The following is a 24,236-nucleotide window of genomic DNA, read 5'->3' on the forward strand; positions in this document are numbered from 1 at the left end:
GTCGCAGGTAGATAGGATAGTGAAAAAGGCGTTTGGTATGCTTTCCTTTATTGGTCAGAGTATTGAGTACAGGAGTTAGGAGGTCATGTTGCGGCTGTACAGGACATTGGTTAGGCCACTGTTAGAATATTGCATGCAATTCTGGTCTCCATCCTATCGGAAAGATGTTGTGAAACTTGAAAGGGTTCAGAAAAGATTTACAAGGATGTTGCTAGGGTTGGAGGATTTGAGCTATAGGGAGAGGCTGAACAGGCTGGGGCTGTTTTCCCTAGAGCGTCGGAGGCTGAGGGGTAACCTTATAGAGGTTTATAAAATCATGATGGGCATGGATAGGGTAAATAGACAAGGTCTTTTCCCTGGGTGGAGCAGTCCAGGATTAGAGGGCATAGGTTTAGGGTGAGAGGGGAAAGATATAAAAGGGACATAAGGGGTAAATTTTTCACGCAGAGGGTGGTGTGTGTATGGAATGGGCTGCCAGAGGAAGTGGTGGAGCCTGGTACAATTACAACATATAAAAGGCGTCTGGAGGGGTGTATGAGTAGGAAGGGTTTGGAGGGATATGGGCCGGGTTCTGGCAAATGGGACTAGATTTGGTTAGGACATTTGTTTGGCATGGATGAGTTGGACCGAAGGGTCTGTTTCCATGCTGTACATCTCTATGACTCTATAACTAAAGGATGTAGAGGCAGATATATGACTGACACTTCTATGTAATAGAAGGTATGATATGGAGTCGTGGTTATAATGAGGTCAGTCACATGGACCTCATAGAAATGAGTTCCCTGAATGGGACTGTTAACTTGGTCCAATCGGGAGCCCTGGCTGACAGATATATATAGGAGTGTTAGAGTTTCTGTTCGCTCCGGGAGTTACTCTAGGAGAGCTGGATCACTGTCAAGGACACTCCACATGTAAATAAAGGTTGCTTTGGTGATGGGATACCGGCCTCTGTGGAATTATTTCAATAATACAAAATAAATGCAAAATACAACAATTTCATGATGTTTAGCTGCTACTTGAGTATATACAGCAGTCGTTCAGAGTATGTCATATGCTTTTGAATAGTGAGATTTCTGCATGTGCCCCATTCCTCAGTGATCTCCAATCTGTGCAAAAAAAAAAGAAACTGCATGACTGTTAAACTAACTAATAAACAAGAGAAATTAAGGCACAACACATCAGGAGCTTCACTTGAGCATAATCAGACAAAACTTAGCCATTTGGCCTACCAGTTGGAAATACAATCATTGAATATCTGCATTGCTGGTTGGGGTGGGAAGGGTGATGGATTATTGTCCGACATCTGATTACATCTCATTAAACACTCTCTCCCTCCCCATTTCTGTTAGTTCCATTCATTTAATGCCCTATGTTTCGCCATGTGCTTCTTTGTGCCCAGCATTGTATATTTGCCATAAGTTAGGTGTTTGTGTGTGTGTGTTGGTGTATGTGTTTGTGATTGTGTGAATCTGTGCGTGTGTATCTGTGTGAGTGTGTGTGTGTGTGCGTTTGTGAGTGTGTGTGTGTGTTAGTGAGTGTATGAGTGTGTGTGTGTATCTGTGTGTGTCTGTGTGAGTGTGTATGTGCGTGAGTGTATGTGTGTGAGAGAGTGAGAGCGTGTGTGTGTTAGTGAGTCTGTGTGAGTGTGTGTATGAGTGTGTGTGTTTGTGTGAGCGAGTGTGTTTGTGAGAGTCTGTGTGTGTATTTGTGCAATGTGTGTGTTTGTGAGTGTGTGTGTGTGTGAATGTGAAAGTGAATGTGTGAATGTGTGAATATCTGTGAGTGTGTGTGAGTGTGTGTGTCTGTATGTGTGTCTGTGTGTGTGTCATCTGTGTGTGAGTGTGTCGTCTGTGTGTGTCTGTGTGTGTGTTTGTGAGTGTGTGAGTCTGTGTGTGTGCCTCTGTCTGTGTCGCTGTGTGTGTCTGTGTGTGTGTGTTTGTGATTGTCTGAGTGTGTGTGTGTGAGTGTATGTGAGTGAGTGTGTGTCTGTGTGTGTGTCTCTGTCTGTGTGTGTATGTGAGTGTGTGTCTGTGTGTTTGTGTGTGTGTGTCTGTGTGTGAGAGTGTCTATGTGTGTGTGTGAGTGTGTGTGTGTATATGTGTGTGTCTGTCTCTGGGTCTGTGTGAGTGTGTGTCTGCGTGAGTGTGTGTGAGTCTCTGTGTGTGCTTGTGTGTGTGCGTCTGTGTGTATGTGTGTGTGTGTCTGTGTGTGAGTGTACACCTGTGTGTGTCTGTGTGTGAGTGCATGTCTCTGTCTAAGTGCATGTCTGTGTGTGTGTATGTCTGTGTGTGTGTGTGTGTGTGTGTGTGTGTGTGTGGTCTGTGGTCTGTGTACAGTAATATGTTCAGCAGACATATCCTCTTTGGCTACTTGCCTCAGATCATTTTGCTTTCCTTGCTCACTGAAGAAAGCAGACATATCATTCCAGGCAATAAGCACAATGAAACCTTTGGGAATGATAATAGCATTGCTCTCCTTGCTATTCAAAATCTCCATGTTGTAGATATATTGATCTAACATATGGTGGAAATATTACATTCTATGACTAATGGAGCACTTATCAATCATGCAAATGCTACCCACCCTCATGAGACCACACTTCCGCAAGCCTCCCTATTAATTCCACAATTGCCCGAGGGTAAGAATGGAGTCCAATTCCTGCCATCCATTGGGAAAATGTTTACCTGGCCAATGGAATCAAAGTGGCAGTCCTTAGAGTCAGTGAAATTACAGGCAACCTGCTCCTATTGGTCCCCTCATGCAGTTCCGCCACTGGGGCTTTTCACCTCCAGTGGGACGGCCTGTCACCATGCGGAGGTAGGAAACAAATTTAAAACTTGAAAGGGCTGACGAATAGGCATTTTATCAGGTTCTCAGCAAAATGTCAATGATGGACAGATTCCTTGCAGGTGAGAGAGGCCCCCCACCTGATTGCAAGCAGTTTACTCACACTAAACTGGTGCAGGAGGTGGAGAGGTTTCTTTTTTCATTCAGAGAGTGGGGGTGCCTGTGATCAAGAAAGGCAACCCCCACTCCAACCCTTGTGATTAGGTTGGAAGAATTTCTTTTTCATTTTTTAAAACATTTTTAAAACACTCTTAAGCATTCTTGTGTAGGATCCAGGATCCCTGCATAACCCAGCAGTGGCCACCATTCCTGGTGGCGTTGCTGAGCTGTTGGCCTTCTGATTAAGCTGATAGAACGGACAGTGTGGACATTCCTGCACAGTATGGCAAACATGGTGGCAGCTTCTTCATGAGCTCCAGTGATGGAAGGGAGGTGATGTACTGCCGCACTGAACTGATGTACGTACTTTCGTATTAAATTAAAACAATGGCACACACTGTCAATCCCACTTAGTAGAAAGCATTCCTTCACACCTGACATCAAGAAACTGCCTTGAAAATAAACTCCTGCCATTATATCCAAGATCTGCCTTTCAACTAAAGAGAAAAGGGAGTTAAGACAATATGATTTGGGAACAGATTATTTAATTTTTCTTTGTCAGTGTACTTATCACTTTGTTCCTATCTCTGACAATTATTAGTTAAACTTTATTCTGTATCTATATTCAGCTCTATATCAAGCCAGACTGATTTGACTTAGAAATGATTCATACTTTATGAACAGTACATACCTAGAACAGCCTTTTACTGCACCTCTGTACCCGAACTTCATAAGAATGTTTTTGCTCTATCTTAATGTCTGTTTTAAAGTACTCTGGAACTTCCATAGACCTCTTCATAGTAGTTAATCTTGCGTTGATGTGTCCAGTCATGTACACATCACTCTTCAGCTTCCCAGCATCAAAAAGCCATCTGATTTCTATTTAGATGCAATCTATCAAGAGTGGCTGGGAACAAAATCGATAATTTGAATTTGACGCTAAGGCCCTGATTTTCAATCCCAAGTCAGATGTGTAGAGAATTCCTAGCTCCATAAACTCAATGTTTCAAAATGGCCGTCCACGCTTCCCGTTCTCTGTGTGAATGTTGGACTGCTTTGGAAGAAGGGGTGGATAATCAGGAAGACATGCAGATTAATGCCTTATAGGGCAATTGGTGGGACAAGTGGAAAGTGCTAGTATCCCACATCAGGCTCTGTCCAACGTTTAAAAGGAACAAGGTTGTGCATAATCTAAAAATTGGGGGAGATGAGGGATTAATATTTTTAAATTTTTGTTTTCCTTGTTAGATTCGCTGTTGCTGGTGTCTGATCCTAACCAGTACTTCTGGGTGTGCCAGGGTGTTGTCAAAGTGGATAACATGGACGATGGTGAAGAGTTGGAACTCACTGATGTACGTACTTTCATATTACATTACAACAATGGCACACACTGTCAATCCCACTTAGTAGAAAGCATTCCTTCAAACTGGTGAAAATACTCGAAAGCATTTCACGGGAAATGTTATTAATGTTCATCTGAAAGCAACAGAGGCCATAGGAGCAGTCAGATATTTCTCACTTTTTCCTTACATATTTTCTAATCAACCTGCTCAGAAATGTTACGATGTGCCTCCGGAGCAGGCGTCCTGGCTCAGAGATAGGGACATTACTACTGCACACCACAAGATCCTCACCCGACCGGTTTACAGTTTCAAAGCAATGAATCCCATGATGTGACAACTACATTTATGAACTAAGGCAGTTCAGAAAATATGTTTAGATTGGAATTTTAAAAAAATATTTATTGAAGTTCTAAGGAAATGAGATCCTCAGTACACTATTTTTAGTACACTGGTGAAGATTCCTGCACTACATTGTTATGTGTACTATTTTAAGAAATATTTCAATAGATGGATTCCCCCAAGATATATTTTTACTGCCATTTATCATAGACATCAGTGAACGCATGAAAGTAGATCCAGTATTACAACAACAATGCATTTATATGGTGCCTTTAACAAACTAAAACACCCCATGGTGCTAACAAAGAAAAAGATAGCAGAAGGTATGCATTCAAGTCTGAGAACTGAAGCTCTATTTCTGTAGAAGGAGGGAAAATTCTGAGAAAGGTACTGAAAGGCCAAGCAGATCATTTAACTTACTATTTACATAGATACCACAAACTAGGAATCAGGCCACTTGTCCCAAACAGTTCATGTTACTATCTGTCGAAATCACTGTGCTTCCTTCCAGTCTCACCACCGACCCCATCTGGTCTTAAATGCTGCCATAGTTTCAATCTTAATTAGTAATTCTGGACATGATTCCATAGCCTGCAATGCTCCAGATAAAAATGCTTATACTGTGCTCTGATCTAACTTTCCTACATTTGATTTTGTATTGTGACCAATGAAACAGCCATTCAATACTCCACAATGACTAATATTCTCACAGGGAAAGGACCTCGTTTGAGTGTTAGTTAAGATCAGCATTTGGGTTATACTTCAGTTCTCCTCTGTGCTCCCATCCCAATGAACTGGGCAATGATGGAGAATGGGAGGAATAAAGGCGTGAGTCCTCAACAGCCTTAGGTGCTCTTCTTCAGTTTTCCATTTGTTTATTGTGGCTGAAAATTCTGCCAATATGGTCTTGCATTGCCTGCTTCATGGAAATACCAGCAACAGGTGAAGCCCTGGGAAGCTGCCTTATTGCCCTGCTGATTACCAATGCCTTCAGCAACCACGAGAACTTACAGCAGTTGGATAGCAGGCATTTCAGGGAATTTTTTTTCACCCATTGATGGGCTGTGAGCTTTGTTTCCAGGACCAGCATTTATTGCTCATCCTTCATTGCCTTTGAGAAGGTGGTGGTGGCCATTAATAATGGCAATGGTATTAGTGACTTTTTAGGTCCCAGTGAGGGCCCAGGAGTGGGCTTATGTGCCTTCGAACTGACCAGCGAAGATCTTGGCCCACACTGAAGCTTTCAGTCACATCGGAGCTGAGTCATTCAGGCTCTTATGTCCATTGGAAGAATGTTCCTCCCTTTTCCAATACTATAGAGGACTTCTCAGTGCAGCGGTGTCATACTTTACTTAAGTGTGTAACTGGTTCCTTTTAAGTGAACATATGAAGTAGGACTAGGCCATTCAGCCCCTTGAGTTTGTTCTGCTATTTAATGAGATCATGGCTGATTTAACTGGATCCTCAAATTCACATTCCTGCTTACCTCAGTAACCTTTTACCTCCAATTTCACCAAGACTCTGGCCACCTCTGCTAAAAAAAAAATTTGTTTTGCCTCCCTACCTTTTGGGAAGAGAGTTCCAAAAGCCCATGAGAAAAACACTCATCCCATCTCTGTTTTAAATGGGAGACCCCTCATTTTTTAAACAGTGATCTCTAATCCTAGGTCCTCCCATTGAGGAAATATAATCTCTACATCCACCCTGTCAGGACCCCTCAGTCAAGTCACTTGCAACTGTCCACCTATTCTAGATATTAGGCAATCAAACTCTGAACTGCTTTCAACACTTGTATGTGCTTACTTACATAATGTGACCACGTTATTGTATAGTACTCCAAATCTGGTCTCACCAGTACCTTGTATAACTGAAGCATAACTTTGGTCTTCAATTCCTCTTGCGATAAGTTATGACATTCTATTAGCTTTCCTGCTTTCCATCCTTGCTGTAACTGCACACCTTCATGCACTAGACACACAGATCCCTCTGCAGCTTAGAGCTCTGTAATCTCTTTCGATGATATTCTTCTTTTTCATTCTTCCTATCAAAATGGACAGTTTCACATTTTTCCACAAAATACTTCACTTGCCAGATCTTTGCCAGCTCACTTAATCTATCAATACTTTTTATGTGACTTCCTTATGACCTCTTCAGAGCTAATTTTCCTATTTATCTTTATGTCAGTGGCAAATTTGGTAACTGTATCGCCCTTCCTTTCATCCAAGTTAGTCATAGTCATAGAGGTGTGCAGCATTGAAACAGACCCTTCGGTCCAACTTGTCCATGCCGACCAGATATCCCCAACCCAATCCAATCACCTGATGAAGGAGCGTCGCTCTCAAAGCTAGTGTGCTTCAAATTTAACCTGTTGGACTATAACCTGGTGTCGTGTGATTTTAAACTTTGTACAATCCAATCCTGTTTGCCAGCACTTGGCCCATATCCCTCTAAACTCTTTCTGCTCATATACCCATCCAGATGCCTTTTAAATGCTATTTACATTAATTGTGAACATTTGAGATCCCAGCACCAATCCCTGTGGCACACGACTTGTTACATCCCACCAACCAGAAAATGATCCTTTTATGCCTATTCTCTGCTTTCTGTTACCCAGTCTATCCATGCCAAATGCTACCCTCAACACCAAGAGGTTTTACTTCTGCAATAGCCTTTGAAGTAACACTTTCTCAAATGCCTTCTGGAAATTTAAGTGCAGTACATCCAATGAGTTTTCTTGCATCTATCACAGTTTTTTATTCCTCAAAGAGTTCCAATGCTTCAATTTCCTTTTCACAAAATCATGTTGACTCTTCCTGATTACCTTGGACTTACCGAAGTGTCTTGCTATAACGCCTTCTAATATTTTTTCTATGACGAATGTTAAGCTAACTAGACTGTAATCTCTTGCTTCTGGATTAGTGGTGCTGGAAGAGCACAGCAGTTCAGGCAGCAGCCAACGAGCAGCGAAATCGACGTTTCGGGCAAAAGCCCTTCATCAGGAATAAAGGCTTTCTGACTCCCTCTCCCATTGATTGTAAAGAGCTCAGTGTAAGATTCCCCTGAAGCATTAATAAAGTCCAAACAGCAAACTGGGCAAGAGGCAAATAGTATAGTGTTGAGGTCCATTTTAATTTGGCAAAATCTGGATTACTTTAACTTAAATACGAGTCCTAACACTGTAAAGGACAGTCTAATAATTCTGTTTTTTAGATCAGAATTGCTTTTGTTTTGATAATCTTTTTTTCTTTCTAAGTTAAAATTAGACAGCACACAAAACAATCAATTAAAATCACAATCAATGTTTAATCACCAGGTCGCCTTTGACGTACTGGGCTTCAGTGCTGAAGAAAAGCTCAATATCTACAAATTAACTGGAGCCATTATGCATTTTGGTAACATGAAGTTCAAGCAGAAACCAAGAGAGGAACAGGCAGAAGTTGACACACCTGAAGGTACAATTCCTACTTTAAATTTCAGTTTCACAATCACATGCAATAACCTCCTAACTGCCCAAAGTCTGTCCAGCTCTTCCAAAGCACAGGTCAGGAGTATGTTAGGATACTCTCCACTTGTGGAAAATAACTAAGGTTATCTCAGATTACAAGCAGATATTGATCAATTGGTCCAATGGGCTAAAAACTGGCAGCTGGAGTTTAATTTGGATAAATGTGAGGTATTGCATTTTGGGTAAAATAAACAATGCCAAGACTCATACGAATAAAAGTAGGGCCTTCGGTAGTGTTGTGGAACAGAGAGACCTAGGGGTTCAGGTTCATAATTCTTTGAAGTTTGCATCACATAAAAATAGGATGGTTAAGAAGGCATTTAGCATATTGCTCTCATTGCTCAGAACCTTGAGTATAGGACTTGGGATGTCATGTTGAGGTTGTAGAGGTCGTTGGTGAGGCTTCTTCTGGAGAACTGTGTCCAGTTTTGGTTTTCCTGCTATGGGAAGGATATTATTAAACTTAAGAGGGTTGAGAAAAGATTTACCAGGATGTTGCCAGGAATAGAAGGTTTGAGTGATCGGGGAGGCTGGATAGACTGGGACCTTTTCACTGACACATAGGAGGCTGATCGGTGATCTTATAGAGGTTTATGATATGATGAGGGATATAGATAAAGTGAATGGCAAGTTTCTTTCCCCCAGAGTGGGGAATTTCAAGATTATGGGGTATATTTTATAGGGAGAGAGGCAAAAGATTTGAAAAATACATTAGGAGCAACCTTTTTACACAGACAATGGTTTGCGTGTAGAATTAACTTTCAGAGGAAGTGGTGGATGCAGGTATGATTGTAATGTTTACAAGACATTTGGACAAAAATATGACTAAGAAAGGTTTGGAGGGAAATGGGTCGAGCACAGGTAGGTGGAATTAGTTTAATTTAGAATTATGTTTGGCATGGACTGGTTGGATCAAAGAGTCTTCTTCCATGCTGTATGACCCGATGACTCTATAACTGAATATAACATGAATGGAAAGTTCCCAACAGGTCAAATGCAAACAGCATCCAAAAATGCACCATCCAGACTGCATACCCTGCTGTTATAGTCACTTCCCAAAGGAGGCAATGATTGACCAGTTGATAGTATAAGTAGTTTATAATGTGCTGACCAGACCCTGGGCAAGGTTCCCAAATTTATTACAGTTCCAGATGGGATACTCCAAACATTTAATGTCCTTGTGAAGAAGGATGAACTTATTCTACACACAAACCACTGTCTGTGTAAAAAGGTTGCTCCTAATGTATTTTTAAAAACATTTGCCTCTCTCCTTAAAAATATACCCCCTAATCTTGAAATTCCCCACTCTGGGGACAAGAAACTTACCATTCACTTTATCTATATCCCTCATTATTTCATAAACCTCTATAAGGTCACCGATCAACATCCTATGTGCCAGTGAAAAAGGTCCAGCCTCGCCAGTCTCTCCCAATTACTCAAACCCTCTATTCCTGGCAACATCCTGGTAAATCTTTTCTGAACCCTCTTCAGCTTAATAATATCCTTCCCATAGCAGGACAACCAAAACTGGACACAGTGCTCCAGAAGACACCTCATCCTTCTTTATTCACCTGCTCTCTTCATTGGTTGCAACAAGGTTCATTTAAAAAGGATTCCTTCTCTTGAAGATACTTTCTCCCAGACCACCTGAATTTATGATTTAAGATGAGCCACTTTAACCAGACTTCCTTGAATACATGAAAAGAGGCTGTTTATTAATTACCGAACCTGATAAGAATTAGTAACACAATACATGTACTCACAAATTAGAAGTAAGAGATGAATCCAAAAAGATAAAAGTTCAAAAATACGCAAATATATTGATCGGTCTTTGAATTGTTCACAAAGAACCATTAGTTAAAGGTTACAGTTTCTACAGCGGAGGTCACCAGGAGCATTGATGTTGATAGTTGAACAGTAGGTTTTCGAGATTCTTGGTTTATCGGCTCATTGATGTTCCTTTGTCCTGATTTCATTTTTTTAAACTGGTTTGTGGCATTCAGAGAGAGATGGAACCTTTACCTGCAATACAGGTCTTTCTGCTGTAACACGTGTTTCATTAATGCAAACTTGCTGCAACGCAATTGTTGACTTGGGGACACTGTTTTGAAAGCATGAACTTTTGAAACATGTGTTGGCTGTAATGCAATTAAAGCACTGTTTCTAAAGCGCGATTTTTCTACAACACGGGTTTGCAGAAGAATGCAACTATTGCATTACGGAAGAACTATGTGTACCGGAATATAGAGTCATAGAGATGCACAGCATGGAGACAAGTCCTACAACCAAACCCATTCAAGACGACCAGATTTCATAAACTGAACTAGTCCCATTTGTTTGTGTTTGGCCCATACCCTTTTAACCCGTTCCTTATCCATGCACCTGTCCAAATGCCTTCTAAATGCTGTCATTATACTCAACTCTTCCACTACCTCTGTCAGCTCATTACATGCACTCACCAACCCTATGCTTGAAAATGTTACCCCTTAGGTCCCTTTTAAATCTTTCCCTTTCACCCTGAATCGATGCCCTCTAGTTTTGTACTCACCCATAGATCTTGGCTATTCATTCTATCTATGCCCCTAATGAGGTCATCCCTCAGCCTCAGGCGCTCCAGGGAAAATAGTCTCCTTATAACTCAAATCCTCAGTCTCAGTAAAATCTTTGTCAATCTATTTTTGTAACCTTCCCAATTTGCTAACATCTTTCTGATAGCAGGGCAACCAGAATTGTACACAGTACTCTAAATGTGGCCTCACCAATGTCCTGTACAGTTGCAACACAATGTCCCAACTCCTATATTCTGCATTCTGACTGATGAAGGCAAGTGTATGAAATACCCTGGCGACCTGCGATGCCACTTTCAAGAAACTCTGTTACTGCACCCCGAGATCTCTCTGATCAACAACATATCTGGGGGATGATTCTTCAACATGTGAACACTCAAACCCAGGCTCATACATGCAAAAGAATAAAGTCACACTAGTATGGCCCAAATGAGTTGAAACTGGCTTTTTAACACTTATCCTTATGTTTTCTTCATAGTAAACATAAAATGTACCTGCAGTTTGGGACACAGTCCACAGGGAGTGCATGGTTTGCTGTTGAGCAGGATGTTGACAGCCCCCATTATAAGACCATAAGACATAGGAGTGGAAGTAAGGCCATTCGGCCCATCGAGTCCACTCCGCTATTCAATCATGGCTGATGCACATTTCAGCTCCACTTGCCAGCGTTCTCCCCGTAGCCCTTAATTCCTCTAGACAACAAGAACCTATCAATTTGTTGTTACAGGATATCACTGTCCAATCCTTTGACACTTTAGATTTCATTGATCCCAAACAGAATGTTTACCAGCAAACAACTGAATTCACACTTCCAGTCATTTTGTCTCTGTGGCTGTCCTTTCTTCTTTTAAAAAAATTGGAATTAAGGGCTAAAAATGTCTGTAGCATTCTGGGATTCTGAGCTATCATGATAACAAGAACAAATACACCAAAATAAAGTACATTTGAAAAGCACCTAATCCCATCAATAATTTTGGGAACATTTTGACTTTAGGTAGTAGGAAATCACCAACCATTCTGCATCATTCCCTACTTTTTTTTCTGTTGGAAGCGATTTTCCACAGGGGTCATTGAAGATCAATCAGTAGCAGGAACCAGAGTTGACTTTCCTGTCCCTCATATATAATGGACTCCTGATTCAATGTTGTCAATTCTGTGGCACAAAGTCAAATTGGCTCCAAAATCTTTGTAACCTAATCTGTTTATACAATGGTTTGTGTTCATACAAACCTAACATGTGGTTTCTACAGTACCACTTCAAAATGAATTTTTTTTTAAGACTCCCTATAGTGTGGAAACAGGCCCTTCGGCCCAACCAGTCAACACTGACCTTCCGAAGAGTAACACACCCAGACCCATTTCCCTCTGACTAATGTACCTAACACTATGGACAATTTAACATGGCCAATTCACCTGACCTGCACATCATTGGAATGTGGGAGAAAGCAAGAGGGACCCTCACGGACACGAGGAGAACGTGCAAACTCCACACAGTTACCCAAGGCTGGGATCAAACCTGGATCCTTGGTGCTGTGAGGCAGCAGTGCTAACCACTGTGCCACCATTGTTACCTGTTAACAGAAGTTAAGAATCACACAACACCAGGTTATCGTCCAACAGGTTTATTAGAAGTACTAGCTTTTGGAGTGCTGCTGCATCATCAGGTAGCTGTGGAGCAGGATGATAAGGCATAGAATTTATAGCAAAAGATTACAGTGTCATGCTATTGAAACGATATATTGAACAAACTTAGATTGTTGTTAAGTCTTTCATCTTTTAGAATGGGTTGCAGGTTTTGGTTCATTAATATGTAAATCCCAGTTCTGGGAACCAGAATTTCATTTTAAGTTTGTCCACCTCAGTCCAATACTGACATTTCAACATCATGCTGTAAATAGACCTTTTGCTGTTTTGCATTGGAATTCAGTCATTGCTTTAATTCAACCAGCTTTAAAGTGGAAATGTAAACTGTTCAAAATTCAAACCTATATGAATAAAGCTGTTTCTATTGTTTTCATGTGATTTTCACTCCAATTTCCCATTTCCAGTGGCTGACAAAGTCGCACACTTGATGTCTCTCAATTCGGGTGAACTACAGAAGGGCATCACCAGGCCAAGAGTAAAGGTCGGCAATGAGTTTGTGCAGAAGAGTCAAAATATAGACCAAGTAAGCACTGATATTGAGTTTCATTTTCATCCTATACTCTTCAATCGTTTTTGCTATTTTGAAGATCTGTACAATGTTGCCCACTTTTGCAATTCTTTCACGCCAAAGGGCTTTCACTCTTGTAGAGTCACAGCTTACGGACCCTAAACAATCCCCAGTACCTCACTAAAGAGAACCTTCTTCTTGTGTGAGCCAAGGCTACAGCGTTAACAAAGAATTTGACCAGAGGGAGCATGAACACAAGTTAGAGTTGTAACTTGTGTCCCACGCTCCCTCTGGTCAAATTCTTTGTGCATGCTGTAGCCTTGGCTCACACAAGAAGAAGGTTCTCTTTAGTTGTAACTTGTGTTGCTGTAAGTTGTAAACTGGAGTTACAGTTAAATAAACTCTATTAGTTTCTCATCTCAGTTATTCCTGCCTGAGAAACCACTCACACATCATCTTGAACCACAGAATAGTAGTCATGATGACAAGAATGATTTTGTTGAAAGGGGGTTATAACTTTGTGTTTTTCCAGTGCTACAATGCGATTGGAGCCCTGGCAAAGGCTGTTTATGACAAAATGTTCAAGTGGATGGTTGCAAGAATTAACAAGACCTTGGACACGAAGTTACAGCGTCAGTACTTCATTGGAGTGCTGGATATTGCTGGCTTTGAGATCTTTGAGGTAAAGAATCCATAAATATGCAATTTATAAAATTCTTGTGGATGATAAAGAAAAATTTGACAGTTTGGGCTTTGAAAAGATGAGAGATTGACGGATAAAAGATTATTTTTTAAAATTTATTTTTAATTTTTTTTAAATTCTAAGTAAACTTTGCATTCTAACTACGTGGGATGTTCATTCTAGCTGTGAGAATTATTGCTTAATCTGCCAATGAATTAGAGACCAGCCATAGGATTAGGAAAGGAATCTCATTCTCAATCTCTACCATTCTTATCCTTTCACAGTTCAATAGCTTTGAGCAACTTTGCATCAACTTCACCAATGAGAAACTGCAACAGTTTTTCAATCACCACATGTTCGTCCTGGAACAGGAAGAATATAAGAAAGAAGGGATTCATTGGGAGTTTATTGACTTTGGTATGGATCTACAAGCTTGTATTGAGCTGCTGGAAAAGGTAAATCTGTCAAAAAAGAATCATAAAAGCCCATCAAAAGAAAAATCATATTACATCACCCAATGCAGCTTGGTGTCGTGTTTGTTTCATAATGCTCTGCTGAAGTGTTTTGGGATGTTTCATGACATGAAAGGTATTATATCAATGTAAATTGTGATTGTTCGATGTTGGAAATCTGAAAGAAAACAGTAAAGTTTTGGTTAGGGAGAACAGGGGTTATGACCCAGAAGGAGCATACTTTCCCTCACTATTGAGGCATTTGCCATTTAACAAATCTCATAACAACTTCACCTTTTTGAATAAGATTTCCAACTAGCAGCAAACTAGAGGTAGCTTTTGCTTGTAATCTTATCCCTATTCAGAGTTTGATTCAGATGGCACAAGCAATCTTTATATTACTGCTGTCACTAATATGTTAGATTGATAGTGATGGCACATTTTCAATTTATTACAGTGACATTGTTTCTGCTGTTTGTTTCCAGCCCATGGGCATCTTCTCCATCCTAGAAGAGCAATGTGTTTTCCCCAAGGCCACCGATGACACCTTCAAGGCTGCCTTGTACGACAACCATTTGGGCAAGTCCAATAATTTCCTGAAACCGAAAGGTGGCAAAGGCAAATCTCAAGCCACCTTTGAGATTATTCACTATGCTGGCACGGTAAGCATTAGACACTTCAGGAAGTGCAGACACTCATCTGAAATTCCAAAAAGGATATGTGTCCAGAGACAGTGAGCCTTGAGGGAGGAATTGAATATAATTAGGCAATGTTGGTGGAGGACCAGAATCCGCCCTTTTTTTTATGAACGAATGTCTGGGTTCTAAAGCCCACTTCCACATTTCTACACCCGTCACTGACTGAAACCCTTCAGTGGTCAATTGATGACTACTTGAGGGTCTAGTCCTTTCTGGGCTGCCATTATTTCAGCTCAAGCTGGGATGAGAAACACTTGGCCAACCAACTGGGTAACCAGTTCAGAAAGGCTGTCAGTTTTCAGGGGGTGAATGATTTGTGAATGATTGAGGGACTGGACATAGTGCAAAGGGAGGGCTGCTGACCGTCACCTCTTCCCCCAGTTTCCAATACCCCTGCTCCTCTCCCGGACACCTGTACCCGACAAGATGCACACCACACCCATTATTTTTGGTGGCGATGGGATGGTTTTGGTTACAAAGGGAACTGATAGCTGGAACTGATAGCTGGGAAGCAAGCTGATTGTGAATCTGCTCCTTTGTGAGTTGGAAAATAACGTAGGGCAAAGTGATTCAACCACAGCCCACTTCACAATCCAGCCACAGGCACCCACCTCAGTCACAACTGCATGTGAGGAACTGGTCATTTACAAAATGGAAAATTATTCCTGCCGCATCCATGCTTTAGGTAAATCCAGGTATTGCACACAGTTTGTTAAACCTCATTAAACCTAGTTAAAGAAAATTCCACAATAAAGACATTCCTGACCAGGGACTGGACATTTTCCAATCCTGACACAAGAAGCTGTTAATCATGATGATACCAAGTGCAATGATCATTGCTCTTTCTTTTTAGGGTTGCTTGTGGATCAGAAGGAACAGTCCTACACTCCTGGACACTGCATGAAAACAGTGGTGTTCCCCTTGCCCCATGGTTACCCCCGCCTTGTACTGCTCCTACTCCCAACCAGAAGGCCCTTTCGAACCCTCTAGTTGAGCAGTGGTAAAGCCCACCTCTTGTGAATCGTCACTTATTCCCATGCGTTTCATGTACCAATATTCCAGGTCTCATATTAGTTAATAACAAGTGGAAACATATTTATTGTCTCAACTAATTTAATAGTCGACTCAGAATACTGATGCTGATTTATCATGATTTAAGTTACTGTTCTCGAATCTTTAACAGCAATTGGTCAGATTTTAATTTTAATATTGTTGGCCCAATGAAAAATCATAATTCAAATGCCTCAGGTGAATTACATGGGGCCAATCCCACTATTTTCCCCTTAGTCTCAACCTTAATCAGACCAAACAGCCACCAAATTGTTGGAAAGGTCTGGAAAAGGGGAAGCCCAAAAACGACCATTGCTCTTTCTTTTTAGGGTTGCTTGTGGATCAGAAGGAACAGTCCTACACTCCTGGACACTGCATGAAAACAGTGGTGTTCCCCTTGCCCCATGGTTACCCCCGCCTTGCACTGCTCCTACTCCCATGCAGAAGGCCCTTTCGAACCCTTTAGCTGAGCAGTGGTAAAGCCCAGTTCTTTCAAACCTTCAGTCTCCCAAGTTTCCCTGAAAAACCACCTGCCAGTACCATTTCCTACTCATTTCACACAGAAGACCACTTGGAGCCCACAGAGATTAGGCTCAGGGTCTAAACTCTCCCAGTCCTCAAACTGCAGACATTCAGATACTTTGCCATCGAATGTGGTCCTTAATTGCCTGCAGGACTTCCAGTTCCAGTGAAGGTTATTGTTTGTGTCAATATGTTCACAGCTGTTTCTCCTCCTTAGGTTGGCTACAACACTCACGGTTGGCTGGAAAAGAACAAGGATCCCTTGAATGAAACTGTAGTGGGTCTTTTCCAGAAATCTAGCCAGGCTCTGCTACCTGTTCTCTTCAAAGAAGAGGAGGGGGCAGGTGAGTGATGGCAAACAAAAGGACATGTGTAGAGTGAGTCACGGAAAGTGTGCAAAGGGTGAAGACCAGTGCCATCAAGTGTTGAGAAGAGAGTAGTACAAGTACAAAATATGTTTTTTAAGTTTATTGTCCAACTTGGTAAATGCTTCAGTGCTAATAGATTTTTTTATTGATTCTCTATAAAGCAACTTCATATGTCTTTCTCAATTGTAATCTCCATATAAACTCAATTTGTAAATCCAAAGCATTGAATGCTTTCTGACAGTAAGTGAATGAAGCAGTGGCACTCATTCACAAAAGCACAGCCAGTGATTAAAGTGGGGAAGAGAAACTCAAAAGCTGAAAGTATAGACAGTATTTAAGCTAGTTAAGCATTCCAGACACCTGATATACCATCTGTACTTGAGTATGGAGGTACTTATTAGTATGGAGCTCTGTCTTGTTTATAGAACAGTGGATCAGTGGTTAGCACTTCTGCCTCATGGGGCCTGGGTTCAATTCCACCTTTGGGTAAGTGTTTGTGTGGAGTTTGCATGTTCTCCCCATGTTTGAGTGGGATTCCTCTGGGTGCTCCAGTTTCTTCCCATACTCCAAAGATATGCAGTGGATTGGCTAATCTAAACTGCCCTTCGTGTCGGGGGATGTGTGGGCTAAATGGATTAACCATGGAGAGTGCAGGGTCACAGGGATAGGGTTGAGGACTGGGTCAGAATGGGATGCTCTTCGGAGGGTTGGTGTGGAATCGATGGGCCGAATGTCCTGCTTCCACACTGTAGGGATTCTGTGATTCTATAATTGTGAAAGCTTCTTCTTTATTGAAGGCAACTGTTTAATTGAGCAAACCATCTCTTTGCAGCTCCCACTAAGAAGCAAAAGAAAGGCTCATCTTTCCAGACAGTTTCTGCCTTCTACAGGGTAAGACCATCACACATATTCCCCAAGACAAACCACTGTCACCTTGTCTCTCTTCCTCCTCCAATATTATTTCGTCTTCATTCCATTTTGCTCTTTGCTGCTCACCTTTTGACTCCCCGTTTGCTCATTTTTTTTCCTTCACATTTTAAACACTAGTCATTGCCTTTACCTCCTTGTAATTCTCCAGTCCTGTTTCTTGCCTTGCCTGATTTCACTTCATTGCAGCAAATCTTTACGGTGCCATTTCTTGACCTCACAGGAACAGTTGAACAAGCTGATGACCACCCTGCGCAGCACAGCTCCCCACTTTGTCCGATGCATTGTGCCCAATGAAAACAAACAGTCAGGTGAGTCCCATCTTCTACAAAACCACAACCTCACTAACATGCTGCATTGTGAGAAGGGTGTGGATACAGTTGAAGAAAGGATCAGTCTAGAACAGCATTTCTTTTTCTCATAAGCAGCTAAATTTAGACATTGGCTCAGCTAAATGGACCATTTACAATAATATACTTCACAGAACTAAACCATTCAGCTCAGATGCTCTGTGCCAGGGTTTGCACTCAGCACAAACCTTCTCTCACTTCTTCTCATCCTAGCCACACTAATATATCTTCCGATTTCTTCCTTGCTCATGTTTTATCCAGTTACTTTTTTATTGTTACAATGCTTTGTGTCTCATTGACTCCTTGAGTTCTCCTTCTCATTGACTCCTTGAGCTCCGTATTTAGCACTGTTGCCTCACAGCGCCAGGGATCCTGGTTCATTTCTATTCTCGGGCAGAATTCTCCCCATGTCTGCTTGGGTTTCTTCCGGGTGCTCCAGTTTACTCCTAGAGTCCAATGATGTGCAGGTTAAATGAATTGGCCATGCTAAATTCCCCATCGTGCCCAGGGATGTGCAGGCCAAGTGGACAAGCCATGAGAAATGCGGAGTTTTGGGGATAAGGTAAGGGGGTGGGTCTGGGTGAGATGCTCTTCAGAGGTTCAGTGTGGACTCAATGGGCTGACTGGCCTACTTCCATACTGTAGGGATTTTACGTTTGCACCCGTCTCCGTCTCCGGGCAACAATTTACACATTAGTCAAGATTAACTGTGGCTCGGGAATTCTGTGGAATAGAAGTGAATGGGAAGTGATTTTCCAGGTTGGGAATGAATGAAAGTGGTGTACATTCAATTCCTTTAAATGTTGGTCCACCTCCAGATGAAGTCCCGTTAATCATATTGTGTGCATTTTGCTCTAGGTGTGTGTGATGCTGGCCTGATCCTTCATCAGCTGGCCTGTAATGGTGTGCTGGAGGGGATTCGTATCTGCAGGAAGGGTTTCCCCAACAGACTGCAATATCCTGAGTTTAAACAGAGGTAAGTCTATCCAGTCGTCCTACGTGCAATCACATGACCAACATTACTGTTTAGGGCTTTTTAGTATATTGACACAACTAATTATATTCACAGAAGGTAGAGAATAGAATAGAATCTCTACAGAGAATAGAATTTCCCACAGTGTGGATTAGGCCCAAGTTAAATTGGCACCTTCTACTTATTATAGTATAGAGATCAAGACATTGCTTTTATCTCCCACGTGAGATTTAAAATGCCCCAAAGTGCTTCAAATGAGCATGATCAAGTATAACATTGGGCACAGGAAGAAGACGTGTGAGGACATATAACCAAAAACTTCAACAACAAACTGGCTTTCAAATGAAGACTGAGAGAGAGGTGAGGAGGCAGAGGGTTTCAGAAGAAGAATTCCAGAGTTTATTTGAAATCACACTTATCAATGGCAGAGCATTGAAATCAAAACATGCAAGAAATTAGAATTGGAATAGTACAGAGATCTCGCATAGTTGTAGGGTTGGATGAGCTTATTGAGAGAAGGAGAAGCGAGGCTTTGGGGGAGATTCCAAAACAAGGATAAAAATTTTAAAATTGAGGCACTGTTAAACTGAGAGCTCCTGTAGCTCAGCAAGGCCAGAGATGATGGATGGACAGATTGTGATACAGCCAGCAGAATTCTTGTTGAGTTCAAATTTACAGACAGAATAATGGGAGACTAACCAGAAATGGTATGGCTGAATCCACTGACATGTATAAGGGTTTCAACTGCAGATGCGCTGAGGCATGGACTATTACAGACAGTATCACAGAGGGAGAAATTGGTCGTCTTAGTGATGTAGTGGGTGTGTGCAGCTCTGAATCATTTAAGGTGCCAGAGTTGTGAATAGTCTGATTCAGACTTTGAAAATGGCCAGGGAGAGGGATGAGGTCAGTGGCTGTGCATCAGAGTTTTTGTGTTTTAAAATCTATTTCTGTGTCTAATTTAACAAGAACCCAGAAAAGTTCGAAAGCTGCAAACATAATATCTTCAGTCCTGCATTAGGTTTGTATAATTCAATTTATTTCTTTTGCCTAGGTATCACATCTTGAACCCTAATGTCATCCCCAAGGGTTTTGTTGATAACAAGAAAGCTTCAGAATTGGTCCTTGGTTCCATTGGTCTCGATAGTAATGAGTACAAGATTGGACACACAAAGGTAATGGTCCTTCAAACAGAACACTCTTGAATTCTAAATTTACACAAAGGTCATTGTAGAAAGGAGGGTTTTGCAGTTTGGTTTTTGTATGAATGATGACTATTTTCACACTGCATTTAATTTAATTTTATACTAACATTTGATAAAACACTTTGCCCTAAGATCCAATAGCTATTTTGAGCACCCTTTGGTTGCCCTGCATTGATTATAACTACCTGAGAAGTTTTCCAGTGATTTTCTGGTAACTCTGTCATTGATCCTAAAATATAAGACCATATGACATAGGAGTGGAAGTAAGGCCATTCGGCCCATCAAGTCCACTCCGCCATTCAATCATGGCTGATGGGCATTTCAACTCCACTTACCCCCATTCTCCCCGTAATAGGAAGTTTAAATTCCTGCCATAGATTTAGCTTGCTTAAAGGAACTGAAGCCATAGAAGATGTGAAACTGCTTTCTTTGCTGGAGCAGTCCAAGTTACAATGGAGTCATGGAGGTGAACAGTGTGGAAACAGACCCTTCGGTACAAGTTGTCTGTACAAGGGGGTATAATCTTAAACTTAGAGCTTGGTTGAATGGTGGTGATATGTTTCTTCATATGAAGTTTAGTGGAAATCCAGAAATCATTCCTCAAAAAAGCTATTGAAGCTGAGAGTCAATTGGAAATTGAAAAATGGAGACAGATAATATTTTGTTTGGTGAGGAAACCACAGATTACTGTATAGAACTGTGGGTGGCAAATGAAGTTAATACACACATCAACAATTATCTCATTTCCTGGAGGAACAAGGTTGAGAGTGTTGAAAGTTATCCTTCTGTTCCTCTGTTCATTTCAACCTTAGCTGCCTTCTGCCAAATCAATTTACCCAAGATTCATATTAGATCAGAAACAGGGTAAGAAATGTGAATTCACTGAAATTTAGAATGTATTTCTTGAGTAAAGGTTGCAGTGAGCTTTAGTGCTGACTGCTGTGTTTAAATGCTGAGGTTTTATTAATGTTAGATATGGGGATAGACCAAAATCTTCCACTAGCGTTTGTTACATGATTCACATCTCTTACTTGTACCTCACAGGTATTCTTCCGTGCTGGTGTTCTGGCTAAACTAGAGGACTTCCGTGATGAGCGACTGGCAAAGATTATGACAATGATTCAGTGTCGTTCCCGTGGGATGCTGATGCGCATAGAATTCAAAAAGATGCTGGAGAGAAGGTGAGACACCACATTCAGTTAAACTTCATGCATGAATCCTACATTTATGACGTACTGTGAATAATCTTGAAGGAATGTGTCTCATGGAGCCATATTTTGAATTATTTTGTGATGGGGATGTGGGCATTGCTGACAAGGCCAGAATCTGTTGCCCATCCCACAATGCCCTTGAAACTAGTTGGCTTGCAGGACTATTTCAGAAAGTCAGTCACACTGCTGTGAGTCTGGAGTCAGGTGTTTGCAACAATCATGGCAATTTTGTGGTCTCCATTACAGCAACTAGTTTTCAATTCCAGATGTAGTAATTGAATTCATTTACCAGCTCCCATGGTGGGATTTGAACTTACCTGAGGCTCTGAATTACTAATCCAGTAACCGAAATGCCACCATCTCCTGTTAACTACAGAAGCACCTATCATTACATGACAAAGAAAGACCCAGGTCCATCTAATTTGCCTTGTTCCTGGTTGTCACGCAGCACAATAATAATTATCTGTTACATCGATTCTTTTTCCACAACAGGCCCAAACATGAGAGAGGAAAGGCCCATTGGTATTAAACTTTAAGAGCAATCGATCTAAAGTCACTGTTTTCTTCCAAAGCACGCTACACGTAGTACTGTATGTGTATATGTATTTGAAATTTACATGTGTAAGCCACATAATTCAAATGTACGTGTGCTAGACACACACCTGTGATATAGACAGTGCACAGCATAGCTTGGAAATTCCTGGCCAGCCTCCTGGAACCAATTAAGGGTGAACAGCAACTTCAGTCTGGCCTTCTTCACCCGCCTCATAACCCAAGCATCAGCATCATTTGCATATTTTGGGTGGGCACACATATGATTAACACACAAATGAATGTCATTTATGACTGAAATAAAAATAATGAAAAGTTGATATTGTAATCACTAAAGAGGAGGTGGCTGTTTCTTATCTGTTGCTAAGATGTACCTTTCTTCCTCTCTTATCATTTTCAGAATGGCATTAATTGTTATTCAGCGCAATGTCCGCAAATTCCTGCAACTACGTTATTGGGGCTGGTGGAAGCTTTACACTAAGGTATTTATTACAAAAGCTATGCTGTTCTCTACCATCTAATCATCCCATTGTAAGGAGTCTCAAGAGTCACAGAGTCATATAGCATGGAAATACAGTCGACCATTCGGTCCAACCAGTCCATGCCAACCAGAGTCCAAAACTGATCTAGTCCCACCTGCCTGTGCTTGGCCCATATCCCTCCAACTTTCTTATTCATGTCCTTATACAAATATCTTTTAAATGTTGTAACTGCACCTGCATCCACGACTTTGTTTGGAAGTTCATTCTGCACACGAACCACTCTCTATGTAAAAACGTTGCCTCTCACGTCCTTCTTAAGTGCTTCTCCTCTCACCTTAAACAGACTTCTGATGATCTTAGCCTGAGCAGGAGAGACTAGATTTAATTTCTCAGTGAAAGGAAGCTTAGTTTCTGTCAGGAAAGGAGGAAGTAAGAATACTGTCATTTGTTTGAATGCCTCTGGTTTAGGATAGAGATATAGGATACTGCTCCCAAACAGTCACTGATTACCTCTGCTGGAAATGCAGGTGGATTATTGTCAAGTGACAATCAGATCAATTTGGGTTGTGATACTTTCTGAGATGAAGAACTCCTCTGGTGCTAATCTGAAGGATGGAACCTCTTAGTGCAGTTCTTCCCCAGTAGGGCACTGAATGGTCAGGTCAGATTCCATGCTCATGTCTTTGTCCAAGTCCCCTACATTCTTGTAGATAGCTTCCATATAAAGGACTTTATGTATAGAGTCATGCAACGCAGGACAGACCCTTCAGACAGGCTCGTCCGTGCTAACCAGGTATCCTAAAATGAACCAGTTCCATTTGCCTATATTTGGCCCATATCCCTCTAAACCTTTCCTATTCATACATTCATAATGAAGGGTTTATGCATGAAATATCGATTCTCCTACTCCTTGGATGCTGCCTGATTTTCCAGCACCACACTCTTCAACTCTGATCTCCAACATCTACAGTCCTCACTTTCTCCTTTTCATATATTTATATATGTCTTTTAAATATTGTAGTTGTACCTGCTACTGTTGAATAAACATGTGTACTTCGAAATATTTGTTAAAAATGAGACTGTGTTTCTATCTATTTTCTTTGGATGATGTTTAGCTATATTAAAGATGATCTCTTGAAAACGACCTGCCTTCTACATTTTTGGATATCATATTGATGATGTCCTTTTGTTTGTAGGTTAAGCCTTTGTTGAACGTGGCCCGTCAGGAGGATGAAATGAAGCAGAAAGAGGAAGAACTGAGAGCTGCGATGGCACAGACCAATGATCTCCTTAACCGTGTCAAGGAACTCGAGGAGAAGACAGCAACTCTCTCACAGGAAAAGAATGACCTCTTACTGCAAGTTCAGGCTGTAAGTAATCTGCAACTAAACTAGATCATTACTGTCTTGATATAACAATCACAAAATTGTTCAGAACTAGCTGATTCTGCTTTAGTATCTGTATAGTGTTAACTTTGGTTTGACTTTTGGCTCAACTAAAAGGGAAAGTGCTGCATTCCCTCAGTCCTGCTCTGATGTGACAGATTCGGGTTCTCAACACTGAAGTATAGCCTTCTGGCTTGAAGGCAACAATGCTAATCACTGAGCCATGGTTGATAAAGGAAACAGTCATCAGTCATATAGAAGTAGTTTTGAGAAGATGTACTTGACTCATTTCTGGAATGAATGGCTATGAAGAGAGAATGAACAGTTTGGGACTGTACCCATATTAGTTTAGAAGAATAAAGGTAATCTTATTGGAACAATTGAGATCCAGAGGGGTTTAGATGAGAGAATATTTTCTTTTGTGAAAGATGTTGTGTCAGATGATTAATACTTGAAAGGTTTACCTATCATTATGAAACAAGCTCCACCCATCAGGATATAAATTTTGGTCATGACTTGGAGGTGCT

At 41.2% G+C, this 24,236-nt stretch overlaps 1 protein-coding gene across 1 annotated transcript in view; it reads left to right on the forward strand.

Moving 5' to 3' along the window:
* LOC140464359 (myosin-16-like) overlaps positions 1-24,236 on the forward strand; it is a 74,601-nt gene that overhangs the window by 14,722 nt on the left and 35,643 nt on the right. The window contains exons 9-22 of the mRNA XM_072559318.1: positions 4,195-4,298; positions 7,942-8,080; positions 12,749-12,867; positions 13,385-13,534; positions 13,819-13,989; positions 14,472-14,648; positions 16,474-16,600; positions 17,457-17,515; positions 17,775-17,862; positions 18,760-18,877; positions 19,929-20,049; positions 21,124-21,260; positions 22,243-22,324; positions 23,521-23,694. Coding sequence (XP_072415419.1) covers positions 4,195-4,298; positions 7,942-8,080; positions 12,749-12,867; positions 13,385-13,534; positions 13,819-13,989; positions 14,472-14,648; positions 16,474-16,600; positions 17,457-17,515; positions 17,775-17,862; positions 18,760-18,877; positions 19,929-20,049; positions 21,124-21,260; positions 22,243-22,324; positions 23,521-23,694 — 1,766 coding nt within the window. The remainder of the gene's footprint in view (positions 1-4,194; positions 4,299-7,941; positions 8,081-12,748; positions 12,868-13,384; positions 13,535-13,818; positions 13,990-14,471; positions 14,649-16,473; positions 16,601-17,456; positions 17,516-17,774; positions 17,863-18,759; positions 18,878-19,928; positions 20,050-21,123; positions 21,261-22,242; positions 22,325-23,520; positions 23,695-24,236) is intronic.

This window comes from Chiloscyllium punctatum, chromosome 40 (assembly GCF_047496795.1).
Source record: "Chiloscyllium punctatum isolate Juve2018m chromosome 40, sChiPun1.3, whole genome shotgun sequence".
Taxonomy (NCBI): Eukaryota; Metazoa; Chordata; class Chondrichthyes; order Orectolobiformes; family Hemiscylliidae; genus Chiloscyllium; species Chiloscyllium punctatum.